Source organism: Copadichromis virginalis, unplaced genomic scaffold (assembly GCF_057382275.1).
Source record: "Copadichromis virginalis isolate Kocher_CV1m ecotype Utaka unplaced genomic scaffold, C_Virginalis_male_GT1.1 unmapped_scaffold_1, whole genome shotgun sequence".
NCBI classification, from domain to species: Eukaryota; Metazoa; Chordata; class Actinopteri; order Cichliformes; family Cichlidae; genus Copadichromis; species Copadichromis virginalis.
In genome coordinates this window covers 308,130-328,752 of record NW_028188589.1, presented here as the reverse complement: position 1 = coordinate 328,752, position 20,623 = coordinate 308,130, and the positions used below count along the sequence as shown (strand labels likewise).

At 47.9% G+C, this 20,623-nt stretch overlaps 1 protein-coding gene across 12 annotated transcripts in view; it reads right to left on the bottom strand.

Moving 5' to 3' along the window:
* The window catches only part of LOC146679438 (calcium/calmodulin-dependent protein kinase type II delta 1 chain), an 81,044-nt gene that overhangs the window by 20,229 nt on the left and 40,192 nt on the right, over positions 1–20,623 (bottom strand). For 6 of the 12 annotated variants that reach the window (XM_085450327.1, XM_085450330.1, XM_085450335.1 and 3 more), the window contains exons 5-13: positions 18,804–18,869; positions 11,898–11,970; positions 7,933–8,035; positions 7,195–7,278; positions 6,644–6,738; positions 6,418–6,540; positions 6,256–6,339; positions 6,118–6,160; positions 4,572–4,612 (exon numbers count right to left, since the gene is read on the bottom strand). In XM_085450327.1, coding sequence (XP_085306453.1) covers positions 4,572–4,612; positions 6,118–6,160; positions 6,256–6,339; positions 6,418–6,540; positions 6,644–6,738; positions 7,195–7,278; positions 7,933–8,035; positions 11,898–11,970; positions 18,804–18,869 — 712 coding nt within the window. The remainder of the gene's footprint in view (positions 1–4,571; positions 4,613–6,117; positions 6,161–6,255; positions 6,340–6,417; positions 6,541–6,643; positions 6,739–7,194; positions 7,279–7,932; positions 8,036–11,897; positions 11,971–18,803; positions 18,870–20,623) is intronic. The other 6 variants (XM_085450329.1, XM_085450333.1, XM_085450337.1 and 3 more) reach the window with 1 other exon arrangement.

The window sequence follows — 20,623 nt, the reverse complement described above, 5'->3', positions numbered from 1 at the left end:
CAGACGAAAGCAGAGACGACAGCAGAGACGACAGCACAGACGACAGCAGAGACAACAGCACAGACAAGAGCAGAAACGACAGCAGAGACGACAGCACAGACAGCAGCACAGACGAAAGCAGAGACGACAGCAGAGACGACAGCAGAGACGACAGCACAGACAAGAGCAGAAACGACAGCAGAGACGACAGCACAGACAGCAGCACAGACAGCAGCACAGACAACAGCAGAGACAACAGCCCAGACAACAGCAGAGACAACAGCACAGACAACAGCAGACAAGAGCAGAGACAACAGCACAGACAACAGCACAGACAACAGTACAGACAAGAGCAGAGACAACAGCACAGACAGAAGCACAGACAACAGCAGAGACGACAGCAGAGACAACAGCACAGACAAGAGCAGAGACGACAGCAGAGACGACAGCAGAGACAGCAGCACAGACAGCAGCACAGACAGCAGCACAGACAACAGCAGAGACAACAGCCCAGACAACAGCAGAGACAACAGCACAGACAACAGCAGACAAGAGCAGAGACAACAGCACAGACAAGAGCAGAGACAACAGCAGAGACAGCAGCACAGACGACAGTACAGACAGCAGCACAGACAACAGCAGAGACAGCAGCAGAGACAACAGCACAGACAGCAGCACAGACAGCAGCAGAGACAACAGCAGAGACAACAGCCCAGACAACAGCAGAGACAACAGCACAGACAACAGCACAGACAACAGCACAGACAGCAGCACAGACGACAGCAGAGACAGCAGCACAGACAAGAGCAGAGACAACAGCACAGACAACAGCAGAGACGACAGCAGAGACAACAGCACAGACAACAGTACAGACAAGAGCAGAGGCAACAGCACAGACAGAAGCACAGACAAGAGCAGAGACGACAGCAGAGACAACAGCACAGACAAGAGCAGAGACGACAGCAGAGACAACAGCACAGACAAGAGCAGAGACGACAGCAGAGACGACAGCACAGACAAGAGCAGAGACAACAGCACAAACAACAATACAGACAGCAGCAGAGACAACAGCACAGACAGCAGCACAGACAGCAGCAGAGACGACAGCAGCAGAGACGACAGTACAGACAGCAGCACAGACAACAGCAGAGACAGCAGCACAGACAGCAGCACAGACAGCAGCACAGACAGCAGCACAGACGAAAGCAGAGACAGCAGCAGAGACAGTCAGACACAAAGCTGATAAAATGCATCGTTCATCCTAAAGAAAGATTCTCAGGCGCTGTGACTACTTTGATTAAGCTACAGCAGGTTAGGGGACTTTACCAGACATCACTGTGTGAATTATTTTACACGCACACACACAGCTAAAAAGAATCAAAGGAACTTTTTAAATCAGACTTCCTGATCTGATCAGGTGGGTAACAGTGTGGGCTGCTAGTTTCACCTGCTGGAGTTTGGCTGAAGTTAGTGCAGCAGTGTGGTCTGATACCGGGGCCATACAAAGGTTGCACAGGTGTTTCACAAACGCACAACTCCCAGTGCCAGACAGTTTGCTGTATCTTGTATCACAGTCTCAGACTTGTAGGAGAGTCCAGGAGACGGCAGTTACTCTAGCAGAGCTGGACCAATATCTGCTCCTTTGTGCAAGCAGGAACAGAATGAGCACTGCCAGCGCCCTACAGCACAACCGCAACAGGCCGCTGGTGTGAAGGCTCTCACAAAACAATTAGACGAAGAAAAAATACAACAATAACTGAGGCTGTAGAAACTGCCAGAGGCTCACAGGTTTGGTCATGAAGCCTGAAGATATATCCAGATTGTACTCTTGGCTACAAGGCAATCATATCAGAGGCAGACAGACCAGAGCTCGAACACTCGAAGAACATCTGGGAGAAAAAGAAAAGAGAAAAATACAAACGCAGAGTGGCTGGTGGACATAAGACCAGAGAACAAGAGCCAGTCAGCATCACAAAGGCAGACATCCAACAACAAGTGTCTGGAACGAAGAGCCGGACGGCCCCAGGACCCGACGTGAGCCCCGTCTGCAGCCTGAAGAAGCTAACAGCACTGCTTGATCACCTGACAGGACAAACAGGGGGCTGATTGTGAAGGATCTACACAAGGGTACACATGTGCTGCTCCAAGAACACCAAGACAGATGGGATAAGGAACAGGAAGAGGAACTATCATGGATGACCGAGCCCCTGGACCACACTGGCCTTGCTCCTCACATGCATCACTGACCCTGTTCACCACTGGTTTTTAGTAGATACTGACCACTGTATACTGGGAACACTCCAGAGCTGCAGTTCTGAGATACTCTGTCCAACGTTACACTTTTTGCAGTTCAGTCACGGCCTACTACGCCCCGCCTACTAACAGGAGTGATGAAGAGATAACAGAGTTATTGATTTAGTGTAGCATGATTCAGATATTTAGCATTATTGCCTTCACCCGTCAGTGGTGTCAAATGAGCGAAATATGGTAATTTAATTTTAAACGGCATTAGTTGTGCCTGACAGCACACGGTCACTGTGGAAAGTTGTTTTCCTTGTGCGTGCTTTTGTTTCAGAAATGTGGAACATGCGTCACATTTACACACCACGGAGACGCCGACTTTAAGAAACCCCGACAACGAAACAATCAGATCACATCAACTCCACGTCGACGTGAAAATTCAACGAATCTAAACCACAAGTATGCACACATTCAGAATCTATGGTTTAAGCTGTGTCATCTACTGTGCCAGTGTCTGCGGTTTAGTCTCGGCTGGGGACACACTACATGACTTTATTTAATGCTGACAGTGGAACTCCTGGTTTTAACGTCCACGTGGGTCAGGAATGGGAATCTGTTCCCATCTGTGCAACAAAGCAAACAAAAGAGTTCAGCGTGAAACTAGCATCACTATAAGCATTAATCTATTCAACACTGCTGTATGCAGGAGAAGAAGAAAGCTACAGATTGTGTACATAAGTGGCTATTTGGTCAGCAAGCAGTGGTTATGAGCTCAGGTCAGCCCTGCACACCAGAACAGGTGGACCTCACACAGAAAACTTTAAAACGTTATTTTTGTTTTACATAAAAACACTAATTTTTAGTATTTCAGAGGTTTCAAACCTAAATCCTACATTTTCTGAATAAAATGTTGAACACGGATTCAAAGGCATCTCTGACTTTAATAATAACAATGATAAAGCTGCTTTGACACATTCAGCCCAAACTATAGTGTTTCTGTGTCGTGAGTCATGCAGTGCCTCCCCAGCCTCAAGCAGCACTGTGATTGTGGTGGAAACACAACGAGGTCTCTATTGCCAACTACTTGAAAAGCTGGTCTGGCTACCAAAGCAGCAGACGTACCCCCACGTGCTCTGCACTGTCCGTCTTCCTTTTCTGCGTGAACACAGGAAATGTCGTCTTTGTCTCATTGTGAAACGTAACTCACATCAATCCACTGCATATTCATTTGTGTCCAAAGTAGTAAATGAAACCACACGATGGTGACTAAAATGCATACTTAGCAAAAAGCACTTCCTTTCACATAATGCAACAAGTCAAATTCATGAAACCAGCAACACGTTTTTAACAGGTCATGAAGACAAGCGGACTACCACAGGCAGGAACACGAGTCCCTCTGACAGGCTGGACTGTGCTTAAAGGGAAACCAGAGCTATTTAATGAGCCTCAGAGATGATGCAGCACATTTCACAGAACTGTCAAATCAAACAACAGCAATGCTGCGGAGCTCTGCAGAGCTCTGCTTCCTCTTTCTTTCTCACTATTGAGCACACCGACAACATCGTTGTGTCTGGGATTTGTAAACATGCTGTTTGCCCGGCAGGCAAATGACCTCAACCTACTATAAACCGTATCCACAGTCCCCAACACCTACAGAACCTGCTAATGTAATAGAAACTCTAATTGAGATACTGGGTAAAGCAGCATAGCCTAGCATACCAGCAGCAACCAAGGAGGATGACTCTCAAACGGTCAACTGTCCATATACGTACGATGACATAAGTACTACTGACCTCCATCAATGCTGGAGTCTCAGGCGCTGGAGCCAATCCCAGCTGTCTTAGGGCAAGAGGTGCAAGGCACACCTGGACAGCTAACTGCTAACACATACTCACACATTCACACGCACGCCAAGTTAGAGTTTCCAGTTAACCCCGCTGCCTGTGGACTGTTGGAGGAAGCCGGAGTACCCGGAAAGCACCCACACAAACACGGAGAACATGCAAACTCCACCAGCCTGATGGTGGAGTTGAACTCAGAACCTTCTAGCTGTGAGGCAACAGCGCTAACCGCTGTGCCACCGTGCTGTTTCAGATGCACATGTTCCTAAAAGAGTCATAAACGTGAATTGAAGAGTTTATCTTCATGTTGAGTCAACACAGTGAAAAATGACGAACTACCTGTGACACCTGGTAGGACGGATGCATGTCTGAAGACAAGCTTCATTAATGTCCATTTTGTTGACAGTATTCAAACATGAGAGCAAACCCACGGGGGTCCAGTGGGGTGTGCAGTACGACCTGCTGTCAACAATAAGGTACATCTGTAACCTGGAGTGTGACGGTACTTACTTTGACACCATCCGGTTTTTTATTCAGCAGGCTCTTGGCTGCTGTGGAAACAAAGACAACAATGGGAGGAAATCAGACGCCAGCTGAACAACTACACAGGCACATGCAGCAGGTCCATTCAAGGCGGCCAATGACTAGCAGCCTCAGAGTGGCCCTACCATCGGAAGCAGAAGAGGAAAAAGCAAAGTCAGGAGACAAAAAAAGCCCAAAGAAAGCAGTAACGGAGACGGGAGCATGCGGTTAGATTCAGCTGGTAAAACCTCAGGAGACACGGAGCACATTTAGAGGAAACTCTGCTCTTTCAGCAAGAACACCGAGCAGCAACTCTGAGCTTCCCTCACGTATTTGTGGCCGGTTAATGAACTTTACAGTCGACATGCAAGGACGCTGTGAGACATGAAGCAGGTGATTGTAGCAGCAGAGGTAAGCAGTTTGGTGCATCGTCTGTCAGGGTGAGACTAAATCACAGCACGTAGAGTGACTGATCGAAGCTTTGCAGTGACCAAAGCTGTCTTTTGGCGGCCATTGAAGAGAAACGTCTGTCTGGGCCAGTATTTAAAGGAGATGATATAATTACGAGTCTATTTAGGAGCAGCTGAGCTTTAAAAGCAGGAACTTTAATACGTTTTTAATGACTTTGCATCGATACGTGTCGAACTTTATATCAACAGCAGATCCTTTCTTTGCTGCTGTGAGATACACATGGAACAGATCCATCACATAATCAATGCTTTCTGTCTGCACACAGCAAACTTTTCCCTTCTGATCAATTAAAACACATCAAACTGAACTGTTTTTATATCCCTGTGATGTTTTTCTATTGAAATTACATCATATTTACACACATTGAAAGGATTAACTCCAACATGTGATAGTTCCGCTCTGTCAGTGGGTCTAATATATTTTATATGTATATTTAACGATACAACATCTGACTGGAAGCGAGAGACGTCTGCTCCCCTCTGCAGTCAATACTGAGGCCGTTTCTCACACTTAGTCTGCAGGATGGCAAAGGCCTCGTAAACCAGCTTTGATTCCTCTACAATGACCGCTAATGCACAAACTGACCCACAGTGGAGTTTTGGTAGACACACATGCCCGGACTCAAACCTGGCAGTGTAGCTCAGCGCTGCAGAGACGTGCTAGCTACAGCGAGGACTCTTACCTTACACACGAGTTACCACACGAGGAGGAAGAAAGAAAAACAAAGGTAAACAGAGGGATCGCACTCACAGCTGAGACAGAAGTGGAATGAGCAGCTTTCCTGTCATTAGTCATAAACACAAATCAATACTGGTTCAGTTGAAATGGTTCGCCCTTTAAAGGCACCCGTGGACGGCATCGATCTGCACGCTCACTCCAGTTTTTGTTAACGGCAGCTTAAAGGGGAGCACCGAGCTTAATGGGCTCTAAAGGCCAGAACATCAGGACACAGCAGGACTCCGAGGCATCACCTCAACATGTGAACCACACATGTGAACGGCATTATAGGGAGTCGCTACAACACGGGCCATGACTGGCTGTCAGCCTTTACTCCAGGTCGTACCTGAGAAGTTTCGAGTGGCGAGCATCGTTGTCAGGATGGCACCCTGAGGAGAGAGATGGACAGGGGAGCGTCACAGCAGGATGAGCATGCTCTGGTTTTCAGGGTTTTAGATGTGCACCGCTCACTGCCGCCGCCTACCTTGAGTTTCCTCCTGGCGTTGAATTTCTTGAGGCACTCCACAGTCTCCTGTCTGTGCATCATGGATGCTACAGTGGAGCGTTGCTGTGGAAACACACAGGCAGTGTCACAAGCTTAAACGCTACTACACAACCTGCCCGGGTTAGGGAGCGCGACACCTACGCAGATCCAGGGGTGTTTGAGTGCGTCGGTGGCCGTCACTCTCTTGGCTGGGTTAATGGTCAGCATCTTATTGATCAGGTCTTTGGCCTCGGGGGTCACCGTGTCCCACTCTGGGGAGGGAAACTGTTCAACGACATCGTGAAAACCATTTGGAGTTTAGCTAACCGTTATTGTTAAAAGGAACACATTTCTCTGCACGTGTGCGTGGCTGCACGGTGTAACTCACATCATACGCCCCAGCTTTGATCTGCTGGTACAGCCTGTGCTGGTCCTCGTCCCAGAAGGGAGGATAGCCCACGAGTAAGATGTAGAGGATCACTCCTACGAGCAGCGGAAACCAAAGTTAACCGAGAGCTCACGTCTTTACTAAAGCAAACCGAGCCTCAGGAAAAAGGCCGGCTTGTGTTCACTAACGTCACACCAGGACAACCTGTTTGCATTCAGCTGTTTCTAAATGAGCAGCAGACAAAGTCAAACAGCTGCTGTTTGTGTAAATGCAGACACACTGAGCGCTTCTGTTTGCTGGTGTTACCAGGGACGGGCTTTTTAATTGGCCGTCTGCCTGCAAAAGATGAAAAGGACCCGTATCTGCCGCTACGACCACAAACAACACCGCCATTTGTTGCTGTGGTCTGAGTCAGGACAGGTGTGCTGCACGCATGTGTTTCCCACAGCTGCAGCCAGATGTGCTGCTTTCACTAGTGAGAGCAGTGATTAATCCAAGAGGCTGCCACAGAGCAGCACACAGGACAGAATGACACGCTGCTCGTCTCTTACCGCAGGCCCACATGTCCACTGGCTTGCCATAGGGATCTTTCCTCAGCACCTCTGGAGACAGGTATCCTGGTGTCCCAGCGAAACCTGAAACACAGACACACAAGTGAAGCTTGTACAGACGACCCACAGCTCGTTACCTAAGCAGGTAGGACCAGAGGCCTCGTAAAGCAAGGTTTAAGAGCTGCAATCAAAGCACTCTGCACCAGGCGTGTGCTTTGGCTCACACACGCTCATGGGGGACGTCCAACTGGTACTTAAGTTAGGGCATAAAATGAACTGGTTCCAGATGGAAGCTGGTGCTGGGGGAACAGACTAATTATCTCAGAGCTCCACAGAGACTAGATGGAGACAAGTAGGCCAGACCTCCACCCTGATGCAAGCCGGCAGCAGTGGAGCACCTCGTCTCTGTGGGGTATTAGGGTGTGCTGACACAGTGACATCGTTGGAGAGCAAACGCCTGACAGATGTACCGGCTCGTGTGTAGTTACACAACATATTGATAGACTGCACCTGTGCAAAACAGCTAACCTGTGTGTTATGTCATTAGTTTTATCACCAGTATTTAGACACATCCCACAATCACAGATTCACTTTGATGGGATGAGTGCACACTGACATCTTTCTTGACATTCATGTTAAAACACAGTGTTGGGCTTTAAAACAGTCAGCTGATACATGAAGGTCGCAGCGCTGACACAGGTAAGTCACGCTAACACGGACCAAACTGAGGTCACTCACCGAACCACGCCTGCTGATCTCCTTGAACCTCGATGGCCAGGCCGAAGTCTGCCAGCTTGACTGCAGCGCCCTTCAGCTTGCTGGCTAGAAGCAGATTCTCTGGCTTGGAGTGAAGAACAGGAAACATCAGCATCCTGCAGCGGCTCAAGACAGGACTTTACAATGAGGCTCAACATGCATCAAGACTTTGGTTGCTAGCAGCTAGTAGGAGGGGCTATCACAGCATCATCAAGGACTGATGTCAGAGAGCGTCCGGGACAGACTAATGGCTGGGCTGGAGGCCTCTGCACACAAACTCAGCACTGACTCATGCTGAGCCCGATCATAATCAGCCTCAGTCTGAGGTCGCTTCAGCCCGGCTGCACGACTCTTTCAATACGAGCGAGCCAGGCGGGGCGTGAGAGCGGCCGCGGAGGACACGTGAAGCGCTCGTCAACATATTCAAAGCAGTTTCCTCGATGTCAACACGACAGACGCACACAACAACAACACAAGCTGCTGTTGATCACAACACAAGCTTGTTGTCCAACCACACCTCAGCGTCAGTGAGAGCCAATCACTCATCAGACGGAGTTTGTGGACGACGCCCACACTGAGCTGAAACATGACAGCAACACCTGCACTCTGATCACAATCACTGTGTCATGAACATGCTCATCTCCACCCGGCTGACGACATCAGTCTGCCACAGGTTCATCCTTCAACAGCTGCATTCACACATCCTAGGTTCATTTTCCCGTTCATCCTCCTCTCAGGTATCTGAGCCCCGCCCCCTGATGTCCCCGCCCCCTTTAATGTTGGCTGATGTGTCTTTGACCTCCAAACACCGGGTCAGCCTGGCCCTGGTCTTTCTACCTCTGGATGCTGACTGCAACCGTCAGTCGTTTGGAAATTCTTCTGTAACCAACCAGTAAGAAACTGGTGAAGGTGTTGACAGCTCACTGGTTTTGGTTATATACGTGACACCTTGGCAATGAGACACCTTTTAACAGGCCGGAGTTGGGACCAGCTGATTGGAAGTAAATGGTGGGATTGCATCTACAGTTTCCTTTGCACGTGTCGACTAGATGGTTTTAGCAACATCAGGTCAACATATTTGCCATCAGTGCATCACTGATATTCTAACCTGCAGTATTTCAAGCCCACACTCGCTCCAGGTCCCATCCAGAGGTAACGGATCAGCTGTCAGTTGTTACAACGCTGCCATCTCCCACCGGAACAACAGGCCGTTACGCCAGGCTGCTGTTCGCTGACTTAGCTCTGCTTTCAAAACGCCACTAACAGGCAGACTAATAGAAACTGCTGGACTTCCTGCTGCCACCTGAGACTTCCTGTCGGACCGTGTACAGAGTCAGCGGGCCTCCTCTTTCACCGGGTGTTTAAGCTGCTGCCGTCGGGCAGGAGATTGGGGCTGCTGAGGCCCTAATCAGTGCTAACAGCTGACCTGAGTGGATGCCTCCCTGGACCTTTCTGGGGGTAACAACAACAATATTTATAACAAGGTGCAATAAACATGCACTTTTTTAGTACTTAAGTTGTCCTGTCCTGCTGTACGTAGTGCCGACGTGGGACAGGTCTCCAGGTTCACTGCACGACTGTGCAATGACAATAAATCTCTCTGAGGGACAAATCCTGGAACCACGAGATAAGAGTCACTGTGATGCCAGAGCCATGAGCTCTCTCCATCCTCGTGCCCACTGGTATATACTAACTGTAGCACACTGCTTTTCTGTACTCACAGTCATCCTCGCCCGCGGAGGCTAACGCTCAGCCACTGAGAGCTCCTTCTCTTGGTTAGCTGAAACGTAAACCTCCGCCCTGTGGAGAAGGATGAGGGCTGCTTTCCACCTTCATCTCACTACCAGAGGAAACACACCTAGAGCACACCAGTGCCTCCTTTGATATCTGACTGCACTGGATCCTTATTGATTCTGTATGCTCAGAGCTGAGGATCTCCCACAGGAAAAAGAAGCTTCTCCTCGGTCCACAGACAACTCTGACACTCACTTCTAGTGGATATTGTGTCGCACACCCTGACTGTGCTTGATAATCTATTTATGATCTCTCAGATGGGGCCATATGGATGGAAGGCCCCCAGTGTGCTTTAAGGGCTGCTAATAATGGATCCAGTCACTGAACCCTTGAAGCGCCGCCACAGTCTCTAACTGACCTACTGCAGCTCTCAGGCCTGGATGAGACGCATGCAAAGATAGTCAAACGCAGGGCGAAGAACACAAACAGTGATGGAGCCGTGCAGGATGCAGGTTTGTGCCTTTAGCATGCACCAATGCACCAGCACGTCCTGCATTTGTGCACAGTTCACATCAGGGTTTGTGCTCCCTTCTTGTGATAGATTGGATTGTGTCTGACACAGTGAGTCAAAGAGCATATCCAATGAGCTGATGGATCAGAGCCTGCTCAGTCTGGACTCTGTGCAGCACTTTATGTTGCAGTGCTTTAAAAATAAAGCTGCGATCTTTTACAGCTTTATCACAAATGCAACAAATTACTGAGATTTTCTGGGAGACGCAGAACAAAACTTTCAGAAAGGTGACAAATAAACGAGATTAGATCCAGAAAGCCATCAAAATCCTCTCCGCCTGTGACTCTGAACACCGCGCTTCCTCATTGGCTGCGCTGACATTGGCTGATCACCAACACTCTGTCGGAGCTGTTCGAGTGGCTTCTATTCTTGTGTCTCTGGAGAATATGTGGGAGGATAATGTGGATATTACAAAGGCTGATAATCGGAAACAACAGAGATCAAGTCTTAGAGCGGGGTGTCAACATAAGGCCAGCGCCCCAGAGCCAACCCACCAAAGAACGTCCAGCTGGTCCTCGTGGAGACGGGCAGAAATGCTTCAGCTTCTACTGGCAATGACTCCCTGTGACCAACCACACAGCACCAAAGGAAAGCAGTAATAGTTCCTGCTTTATAAATGTGCACATTTGGTTTTAACTGTGGGTTTACAGTGAAACACAAACAGGACAGACTCTGTCTGCACAAAGAACTTTTCCTGTTATTTCTCACAGTTTAAGCCTCTCACTGACCACAGCAGCGCTGCTTCATCATCACACTCCTTTTTCTTACATTCAAGCATCTCAGGATGTTAAATCTTTACACTGACAGAAAGCCTCCACAGTGTAAGATGACTGCGCTGGATTTATGTGAACAGAAAACATCGTCACAGTGCAGGCATGTGTAACCCAGGACTCTTTCCTACACATCGACCTCCACAGCATGTGTGTGTTTGCACAGACCATCATGTGCAGGAATCGAATCACACGAGTGCACACACACAAAAACGTGGCTGTTTCTACAGCTCCCGCTCGCTCGTTTGTTTCGGCTGCATTTGCTTTTCTTTGTGTTTCTGCAGTCAACTGTGGCAGCTGCCTGGCAACAGCCAATCAGAGTGCGGGGCGAGGGCAGCCGACAGATGCAAAACGTCAGCTTACTGCTGCAGGTAAGCAAACCTCAGACACGCCCGCTTCATTTGATTGACAAATTAGAGCTTCGGGAGCGAACCACAGGAGGAGAGCAGCATTAGAGAGACCGCTGCGGAGGCATTAGTGCAATTACCCACGATGAGACACCACAATGTGCTCAGCGGCTCCACGTAAAGCATTTGACCTGGTTACAGATGCAGAGCTGATGGCTCCGTGAGGGCGTCGTTCCTGGAAGGACCATTCAAATTATAGCGTCACACTGAATTTCCTCAACAGTTGAACTTAGCACAACAATCATTACCCAACAACACTTTTGACACTAAGCAGACGCTGCTCTTTAAAGAAACAGGCGCGCAGCCATTGTTGGTTCCTTGTATTTTAGAGAAATGTTCCAACTTTTGCTGGTGAAGACCAAGTGTTTTGATGAGAACTTCAGAATACTGACAGGGAAAAGGAAAGAGCATAACTGGAAAGCATCAGGACAAAAGGACAGAGAGAGACCGTTTGTATCGACTCACCTTGAGGTCGCGGTGGACCACACCCATCTGGTGGCAGTGCAGCACAGCCTCTAGGATCTGCTGAATGCAGTGACTGCATGCAAACACCAGGGGGCATGGGTTAGTGACGAGCTAACACTCATATTTGTAGCTGTGAGCTTGCTTTGAGCCTCGGGGAGCTGGCGTGTTAGTGGGCGGAGCTCAGTAATGTGGCAACTCGCCGCCCAGAAGCTAAAATTAGCAGCAACTTGAGGTAATTTGGCTGAAAACGGGCCGTTCACTCAACGGGGCTTTTTCTGTGCTGCCACAGTTAAAACACATCCTGGAACTTCATCATCATCCTCACACACAGCTCTCTGCCCGAGCCTCAGAGCAGAGGTTAGATCTGGAGGCGGGGCAGAGAGGCGGAGCTACAGAATAGTGTGGTTTATTACAGGAGCTGACACAGTGTGTCCCTTTACAGGATAATGTTACAAACTTTACTGAAGACAACATGTGAATGAAGCAGTTAAAGTTTGAAGCAACCTGTGACTGACAAACCAAATATAGTGCTGCAGGTTCACTACATGTTTGTGTAGGTTACATGGTTCCTCCTAAACATGGAACATGGATGCAGCATTACAGACATGTAGCGTCTAATGACACGCTCGGGCTGAAGCTACACGGTCCAGACGCACCAACGCTGAAGAAGAGCTGGTTGACCCGTGTGCGTTTGACATCAGGTGACCAGCTCAGGGCCCTGTTTCAGGAAGCCGGTTTAGTGCAAACTCTGAGTAAGTATACCCTGAGTTAACGAAAACTCTGGTTTTTCAGTTTCACAAAGCGAGTTTAGATTAATTCTGAGTGAGTCACTATGACGACACACTCCGTGAAGCTAACCTGCCCCCTAGCAGGTTTACTTCAACTAACCCTGACCTTCTCCGCCTCTTTGTCAGAAACCTGACTGTAGGAAGTGTCAGACATGGCGTGCCCCTTCCTTGAAGAGCCAGTAGATGTTGAAGCCCAAATTCTCTGCCGGGAGAGAGTGATCAGAGCGCGTTCGGACATTTTATCATTTCCTGATGATTTCCTGTGTGAACGTTACCGTTTCTCAGCACAATCTATAATTTATTTGAATAACATCCTCAGGCCTAATATTGCTCATGTGACACATCGCGGACATGCTCTCAGTTCATTGCATATTATTTGTATTGCACTTCGGTTTCTTGCAAACGGGAGCTTTCTGTATAATATTGGTGATGCTGAGCACGTTTCCAAGGCTACCGTCTGTCTGGCAGTCAGGTTGTTACAGTTGCACTGAAACGTCTCCTGTACTCGTTTGTGTTCCCCGGTCACAGACCCACAAGATTCATCAAAGAGGGATGCCACAAAATTGCAGGTATCAGGATGAACAAAACTTAATTCATGATGTGGTGATACTTGAACTACTACTTAAATTTTACATTTATTCTCACGGTTCCCAGGCGTGATTGGCTGTATAGATGGTACTCACATTCCAATCATTGCTCCTTCAGTAAATGAAGGAGACTATGTGAACAGGAAGTCTTTCCACAGCATTAATGTACAGGTACATAGTTCCCTGTAGCATTTCAAACTAACAAATTATTTCATTATAGTAATGGATGCTAATTTGTGTTCTCTGCACTGTGAAGATCATATGTGATGCTGCCAACATTATCACAAATGTGGAAGCCAACTGCTCAGCCTCTGTGAGTGGTGGTGGTGGAGGACCCCCACCTGTTTTTCAGGCCTCCGCTTTTTTTCTGTTGGCTATAACGGGGTCACATTTGAGCATACAGAGTAAGCAAATATGTACTTGTAATGTGCTCAGATAGTTTCAATAAGTGCTTACAGACAGAAAATTAATGTAGCCTCTAACTGCAATTGATTTACAAACAGACCAAGCACTATGGCTCATAATACAATTACACCACCTGTTTGGACTATATTTTTATATTTCATTTTTACTTGCTGCCAGGAACGTTTGGGGCCTGTTGGGTTGCACCTGCGCTCACATCACGTCACAACATAAAATGTATAAAATAACAAATAAAATAACATATGATAAAATAACGTGTTAAATGGGTGGAAATCCCTCGATCAATGTTTAAATTAACACTCACGCATTGACTCTGTCGGCTATGTTTTGCCATGCATGCTCTCTTTCTTTTGCAGCTGGGGCTGTGTTACTTTTTTTCCGCAGAATTTGCATGTTATCGGCATATGCTGCCATCAGGATTTCGGCCTCAAGCGCTGTAAAATACATTGACCGCGCCTTCTTTCCCTCCGTCTCCATGGTGACTCGCTTAATCTGTGCTCCACTAATCAGGGCTTTCTGTATCCTCGTGCGCGCGCTTAACTTGGGGTTAAAGCAACTCCGCGTTGACTGAACTAATTGTTATCAGCCTTTCTGAAACCGAATATTCCGAGTTGGACAGTTCGGGGTTACTCAACCCTGAGTATCGTTTTTCACTCTGAGTTTTCTAAACCGGCTTCCTGAAATAGGGCCCGGGTCCGTGTGTGCCTGCACAGTGGATCGATCCTTCAGAAACACACTGCAGCCCTTAGTTGCTCCCAACACAATGAAGGAGTGTGCAAACGCTAGGAGGTGCTTAGAGACAGACAGTTGTGGAAATGTAACACAAGCGTGCCACATCTGGATGCAGGCTTGCATAACTAAGAGTATTCTGACTGTGTCGTGCTGAAAGTGTTACTCGTGCAGCACATCCTGTTTGTGAGGATGCTTCAGGTCTGCTCCTGCTTTCATCTCTTAAACACATTTTTATAGATTCAAAAGTGTTAAAAAGCAAATTCGTTGCTTCAAACTTTCTCTGCTGTATTTATGTGTAAACACACTGAATGAATTTGAATTGAACCTAATGATGCTCCACCTTTAGAATCATAACAATGATCATAATGAAACCACACCATCTTTCTCCTCTCTCTGACGAAGCCTGACAGCGGCTGTGTCAGCGCACCACTTAGCAAAGATGCTACATGCACTTGGTGGCGTACAGTAGAGGCAGGCTGTGATGGCGTCTGCCTGCCCCCGCCTGCACGACACATCCCGCCGCCTCGTCTCCAGCCAGCCTGCCCACAACGCCCCGCTGTGGCGATGTGCGAGGGTGACTGGTGGAGGGGGCGTGGCACTGATCAGGCAGTGGATGCAGCACGGCCGAGTCTCTTAACGGTTGGCCCTTACTAACCTTCAGGTCTCTGTGCACTAAGCCATTTGTGTGACAATGATTTACACTTTCTACACTCTGCTGTATGCAGTGACTGTGGAGGCAGACCAGGCCAGAAGCAGAGAGGAGAGGGAGGACGGGTCAGTGTCAGACACCTGGAGCAGCACTGCAGTGACAGGTGAACATCGAAAAGGAACAGTTCAGTGTTCGATGGCGTGAAGACTTTCTGCAGTGCGAGCTGCTGCAGAGGCAGGTCTGTCTTTGCTATAGACGGAAGCAGGAAACAGCTAAAGTGTCAGGAATACAGCTGCTTGGTAACAAACTTTGCTCACTGTCAGGACCTAAAAAGGTAAACTTTAAATATTCTGGATCCTACGGCCGCACTATAAACACAGGAACAGATAACAGAGGAGGAGAAGCACACAGGTGAGACGCACGAGAGACACGAGGACGCTAAACTAACCTACAGGAAGTTTAACGGCGAGACGAGGGATGCATTCAAAGACACGACTAGAAACACGAGCAAAGACTACACAGGCGCAGCGGTGACCATGAGCGATGAATACACTGCAGCATGGACATGATGGCTGCACAAGCTCGGTGACAGTAAACAGCTCAGCTGTTTCCATCCACTCGTCCTGGGCATCTTTACGGGGCTTTGCATTTCTAATGTGAGTGCACGTTTTCTTCTCCTGCAGGACTTTGAAAGCAACGGTGCACGAGCTTGGATTTATTTGGCATTTCTCTACAGTCACACAGCTTAAAATGATGCTTTTAGCCATCAACAGGATTCGGGGATGATTCTGTCGGTATATTTGACCACCGTCACCGATCTGAACATGTTGGCTCGTGGTCCGGGCCCTGAAGCGGAGGCGGAGCTCGGAGCAGCATGTTGTCCTGTCCTGCTGGAGAACCCAGCTGTGTTTCTTACCTGCACCGCTGTCAGCAGAACAGCTCCTACAGTCCGCACGGTGCTCTCAGGTTTAGGAACCTCAGCTTTACTCCTCAACATAAGCCTCTTGTCATCGGGGCCAAACAGCTCTTTGTCCTGTCCCACCGTCAAACTTCATTTTGAAGATTTATCCATACGGACACTGTGTGGTCGGCAACCTCTCCAACCACGGTGGTGGAAAACTCGCTTCACCACAGTCTTAATGGTTCCCAGGTTGATCCTGGACTTCCTAACTTCCTCTCCTCTGAGGGTGACGGCGAGGCTCCACTGAAGTTTGTCAAACAAATCCAAAGACAAGCTACCAGCTGTAGTCAATCATGATGACTACAACACATTAGCATGTCACTGTAGAGCCTCCTGCAGCACTTCCTGTGGGCGTATATACATAACTAAGCCTTCATGTAGACTCTTGGCTTTGTGAGGATTGGAGAAATAAATTCAATAAATTCAAACGTGTGCGTCCAGCTGTATGAAGTCAGTGAGAGAGCCACTCAGAGCTGTCAGCAGCTACGGTGCAGGAACCAGGGACAGTGTTTGACGAAGGTTTCTGCTGCTGTCCAAGCTCATGGAGCCATCTCTATCTCGGCCCCGTTAGACAACCAGCCTGCGTTTGTGCAGGTCTGACAAACTGTGGACAGCACTGTGCAAACATCTTAGGCAGGTGAGGAAAATGCTGTAAAGAAAGAGAGCTTTCAGAAATATGAATGACTGTTTAAGGAGCCCAAACACAGCCGAACTCATCAGGAACTCGTTACTGTAAAGAGGAACAAGCAGCACTGAAGTGACGCCCCCCTGATCTCAACATCATCGAGTGTGTCTGCGATCAGAGACCTGAGGACGCCCACATCCACAGAACATCTGTGCGTAGTTCTCCCAGATGTTTGCCAGCTGACTTCCTTCAAAAACTGTGTGGAAGTGGACGTAGAAGAAGGCGAAGGCGCCACCAAACTGATGTGATTTTGTTCACTGCGTCTTGTTGCCTGCTGAGAATAAACGATTAACACTCTCTGCGTGCAGCATTGTTCCTCACCTTTTGCTGCACGTTTGGCATCCTCAGTAATTATTTCTGCACAGGTACCTGCACCAGCGTTTGAGGCTTAACCAAAGCGTTCGTAGAGCTCGGCTGAAGAACATCAAGCACAGACCGTAAAGTCCTGCCAAAGCATCAAGCTTCCACAGACAAGTGCTGAAGCTGAAAATCACATACAGCCATCGTGCACTCAGCCTGAGGTGGCAGCTGTACTCTTTGACTCTGGGGTTTCCCTCTGCTCCCAATCTGTGTGCTAAATACATCACCCACTCAATAAAGTCACGCGTATGAACTGCTGAACTGTTCCTTCAAGTTGTTAAGAGAAAATACAAAGTTTGCTTCATATAAAACACAAACTCCACCACAAACAGCATCAATTAGGTGAAACTGTCCATAACTCCTGCAGGAAGGAATAAAACCTGCAATGGAAACCTTTAACATGTTACACAAAAGTCACTCTGGATCAGGGATGGGTGCCGGTGTCCGGTGCCATGATGGCAAAAGATGCAAACTCAGCAGCCTGCAACAAGTGCTTTAAGCTGATACTGTCGGACCCAGAGTTAGCAACATCCCCCAAAAACCCGAAGAGGAGAGTCCTGGCCCCTAGCCCTGCCAGTGTAGCAGAAATGATGAGGATGATGATGCAGCAGCAGCAGTTCTTCTCTGCGTGAGTAGCTTAATCTTGTTTGTGTGTAATTTACGTTGAGTAGGCTAACCACGTTATTACATTAATGCATGTAAGGTGAACTAGCAAACATCATCATAGCTACATGCGGCTGTCTTCTTGTTTGATGGCAGATACTCCCTTCACCCTGGCCAAAAAGGCTAAAATGACCAAAGAAAAAGTGGAAAACAGTTAAACATGAGAGGTTTAGGACAAAGTTTGTGTTTTTTTCATTGTTTAAGCACTGCTTCCAGCCAAGAGTGATACCATATATGCCCCATAGCTGCAGAAAAGGCTAACATTGTTATCTTTTTACAAAAAACAGTTAAACATGAGAGGTTTTTGGACAAAGTTTGTGTTTTTTTCATTGTTTAAGCACTGCTTCCAGCCAAGAGTGATACCATATATGCCCCATAGCTGCAGAAAAGGCTAACATTGTTATCTTTTTACAAAAAACAGTTAAACATGAGAGGTTTTTGGACAAAGTTTGTGTTTTTTCCATTGTTTAAGCACTGCTTCCAGCCAAGAGTGATACCATATATGCCCCATAGCTGCAGAAAAGGCTAACATTGTTATCTTTTTACAAAAAACAGTTAAACATGAGAGGTTTTTGGACAAAGTTTGTGTTTTTTTCATTGTTTAAGCACTGCTTCCAGCCAAGAGTGATACCATATATGCCCCATAGCTGCAGAAAAGGCTAACACTGTTATCTTTTTACAAAAAACAGTTAAACATGAGAGGTTTTGGACAAAGTTTGTGTTTTTTCCATTGTTTAAGCACTGCTAACCTAACCTAAACGATACCCATCCCTACTCTGGATTATTTGCTTTATGGGTGATTTTTAATAAGCAGAACAGAAGCTGAGGAAGGAGCCTCCTCATAAAGGGACAGAGAAAAGGTACAGAGGGTTTGGGGCACAAAAGGCATAGATGCATACGTGAGGCATGATGAGCTTTGCAAACATCCACTGTGATCAGCTGTCATTGTGTGTCTGCTCTAGTTCACTGTGGCTGCATGAATACGCCTTTGCTGCCGAGGGAGAGCGAGTCACATGACACGTCTACAGTAACGCAGAAAGGAAAGAGCTCACACTGACCTGGCATCAGCTTCACTGTAGTACTCCCTGGCAACGATGTCCTCGAACAGCTCGCCACCAGTGACTCTGGGAACGAACACAGCGAAACAAAAAGCAGAAACAAGCTGGTTTCACTTCATTTGCAGGGGGAATGTGTGGCTCCAGCACACGTACAGCACTGGTCCCATTCAGACTGGTTTGTTGAAGTTACTGCTGGTCACAGAGACATCAGCTCTTTAAAGTGGCTACAGCTACATGTGTCTCACACGTTAGAGCAGAAACTCCATCCCTCTGTAGGGACTGGGCCCAGCTGGGAACACGAGGAGGAAAACCCTGATCCCAGCAGATGCAGCCAGGCAACAATATTACCGTTTCAGCTGGAGGGGAATTCCTTCCAGCTGAAAACATTTCCATGACTCAAGTCAGATAGATTTTCCAAGTAACACAGATCAAATCAAGTGGCACTAACAACTGAATCAGGTTGCAGCTGAGTCTGGAGATGTTCAAAGACGATGTTAAGCCAAGTAAATCAGCTAAATGCCCTTTAACAACTTGATGGTGCTGCAGCCATGCCCTCTCTCATCCAGGGTTTGTGGTTTAACCCACTGCGAGAGTCTCCCGGCATCCATACTGGCAATGATTCAATGAAGGGAAAAGAGGAGATGCTCGTGGCCAGGAAGGAGACACACCTCTGATCTTATTATTGCTCGTCGAGTTTAGAAAGCCATTTCCTTTCTGGCTGCCAGATATGACTGCAAACAACAGCTGATGACACCCAGCAGGGAGGAGGCAGTCACTGAGCAGCGTTGGAGGAAGGATCCTGACTCCTACGAAGGTTTTTTCTCTCCGTTTGGCGTCCGTCCACACTGAGACGCCGTTTCCGGTCAAGGAAAACTCAGCGTTTTCTCCAAAGCGGAAACATTGGAAAACGTCATCTTTGCGTCACAGCGTGGACATCGAACCCGGAGCCTTTTCGAAAAAGATGACGCACGTCAGTCATGTGGTGCAGTCATGTGACCAATTAACCAAAGATAGCAGAGGGCGTTACACAGCATTGTTCTGTTAAAGCTGCAGAGAGCTGTGCTTCACATCTTTAACTCTCACTCGCTTTTGTACTTTTGTGTTACTCGCAGCAGCAACTCCTCCTCATTGTGAGTCCATTTGAAAAACTCGCTGCTTTTCCTCGTCATTCTGCCGCCACGCTTCAAAGAGCCGGAGAGTAAACAAGCAGCAGACAGAAATGAGGCAGGCCGTCAGCGTTTACGGCCGTTTCAATGTGGACGCACAACTTTGGCGACAGTGGGAAGGAGAAACTCCCTTCTAACAGGAAGAGACCTCAGGGAGGGGCGGGGCCATCTGCTGTGATTGGTTGGGAGAATTCAAGATTGTTGCAGAATTAAAACGGACTTTCTGCACATCGATTGCTTCATTTGAGCTCTTGGTGCCTTACTGAGTCCAAACTGTGAAACGGAGAACAGCCTGCTGCCAGACGGCTTATTTCCTGGGAAGCTTACTTCACCAAGACAACAGCCCAACAGCATTACTGAGCAGCTGAAATCATATATACAGCCAGAAAGCATCTGGCTTTAAAAGCTACACCCACAGATCTCTGCGATGTCTGTTAAAACTGGAGGTGCGGTCGTTAGCGTGACTCTGGTGCAAAATGCTGGCAGCACCTATGGATGAAGGTGGCAGCTCTGCAGGGCTCTCACGCTCTTTCAGAAACCTTGACCCTCAACAAGTTTGTCTGTGGCATCAATCTGAAGACCCACGTTGCCTCCTTCTGGAGTGACAGCCAACTACGTGAACACGATGACTCCAGAACCTCACAGGATTTTCAC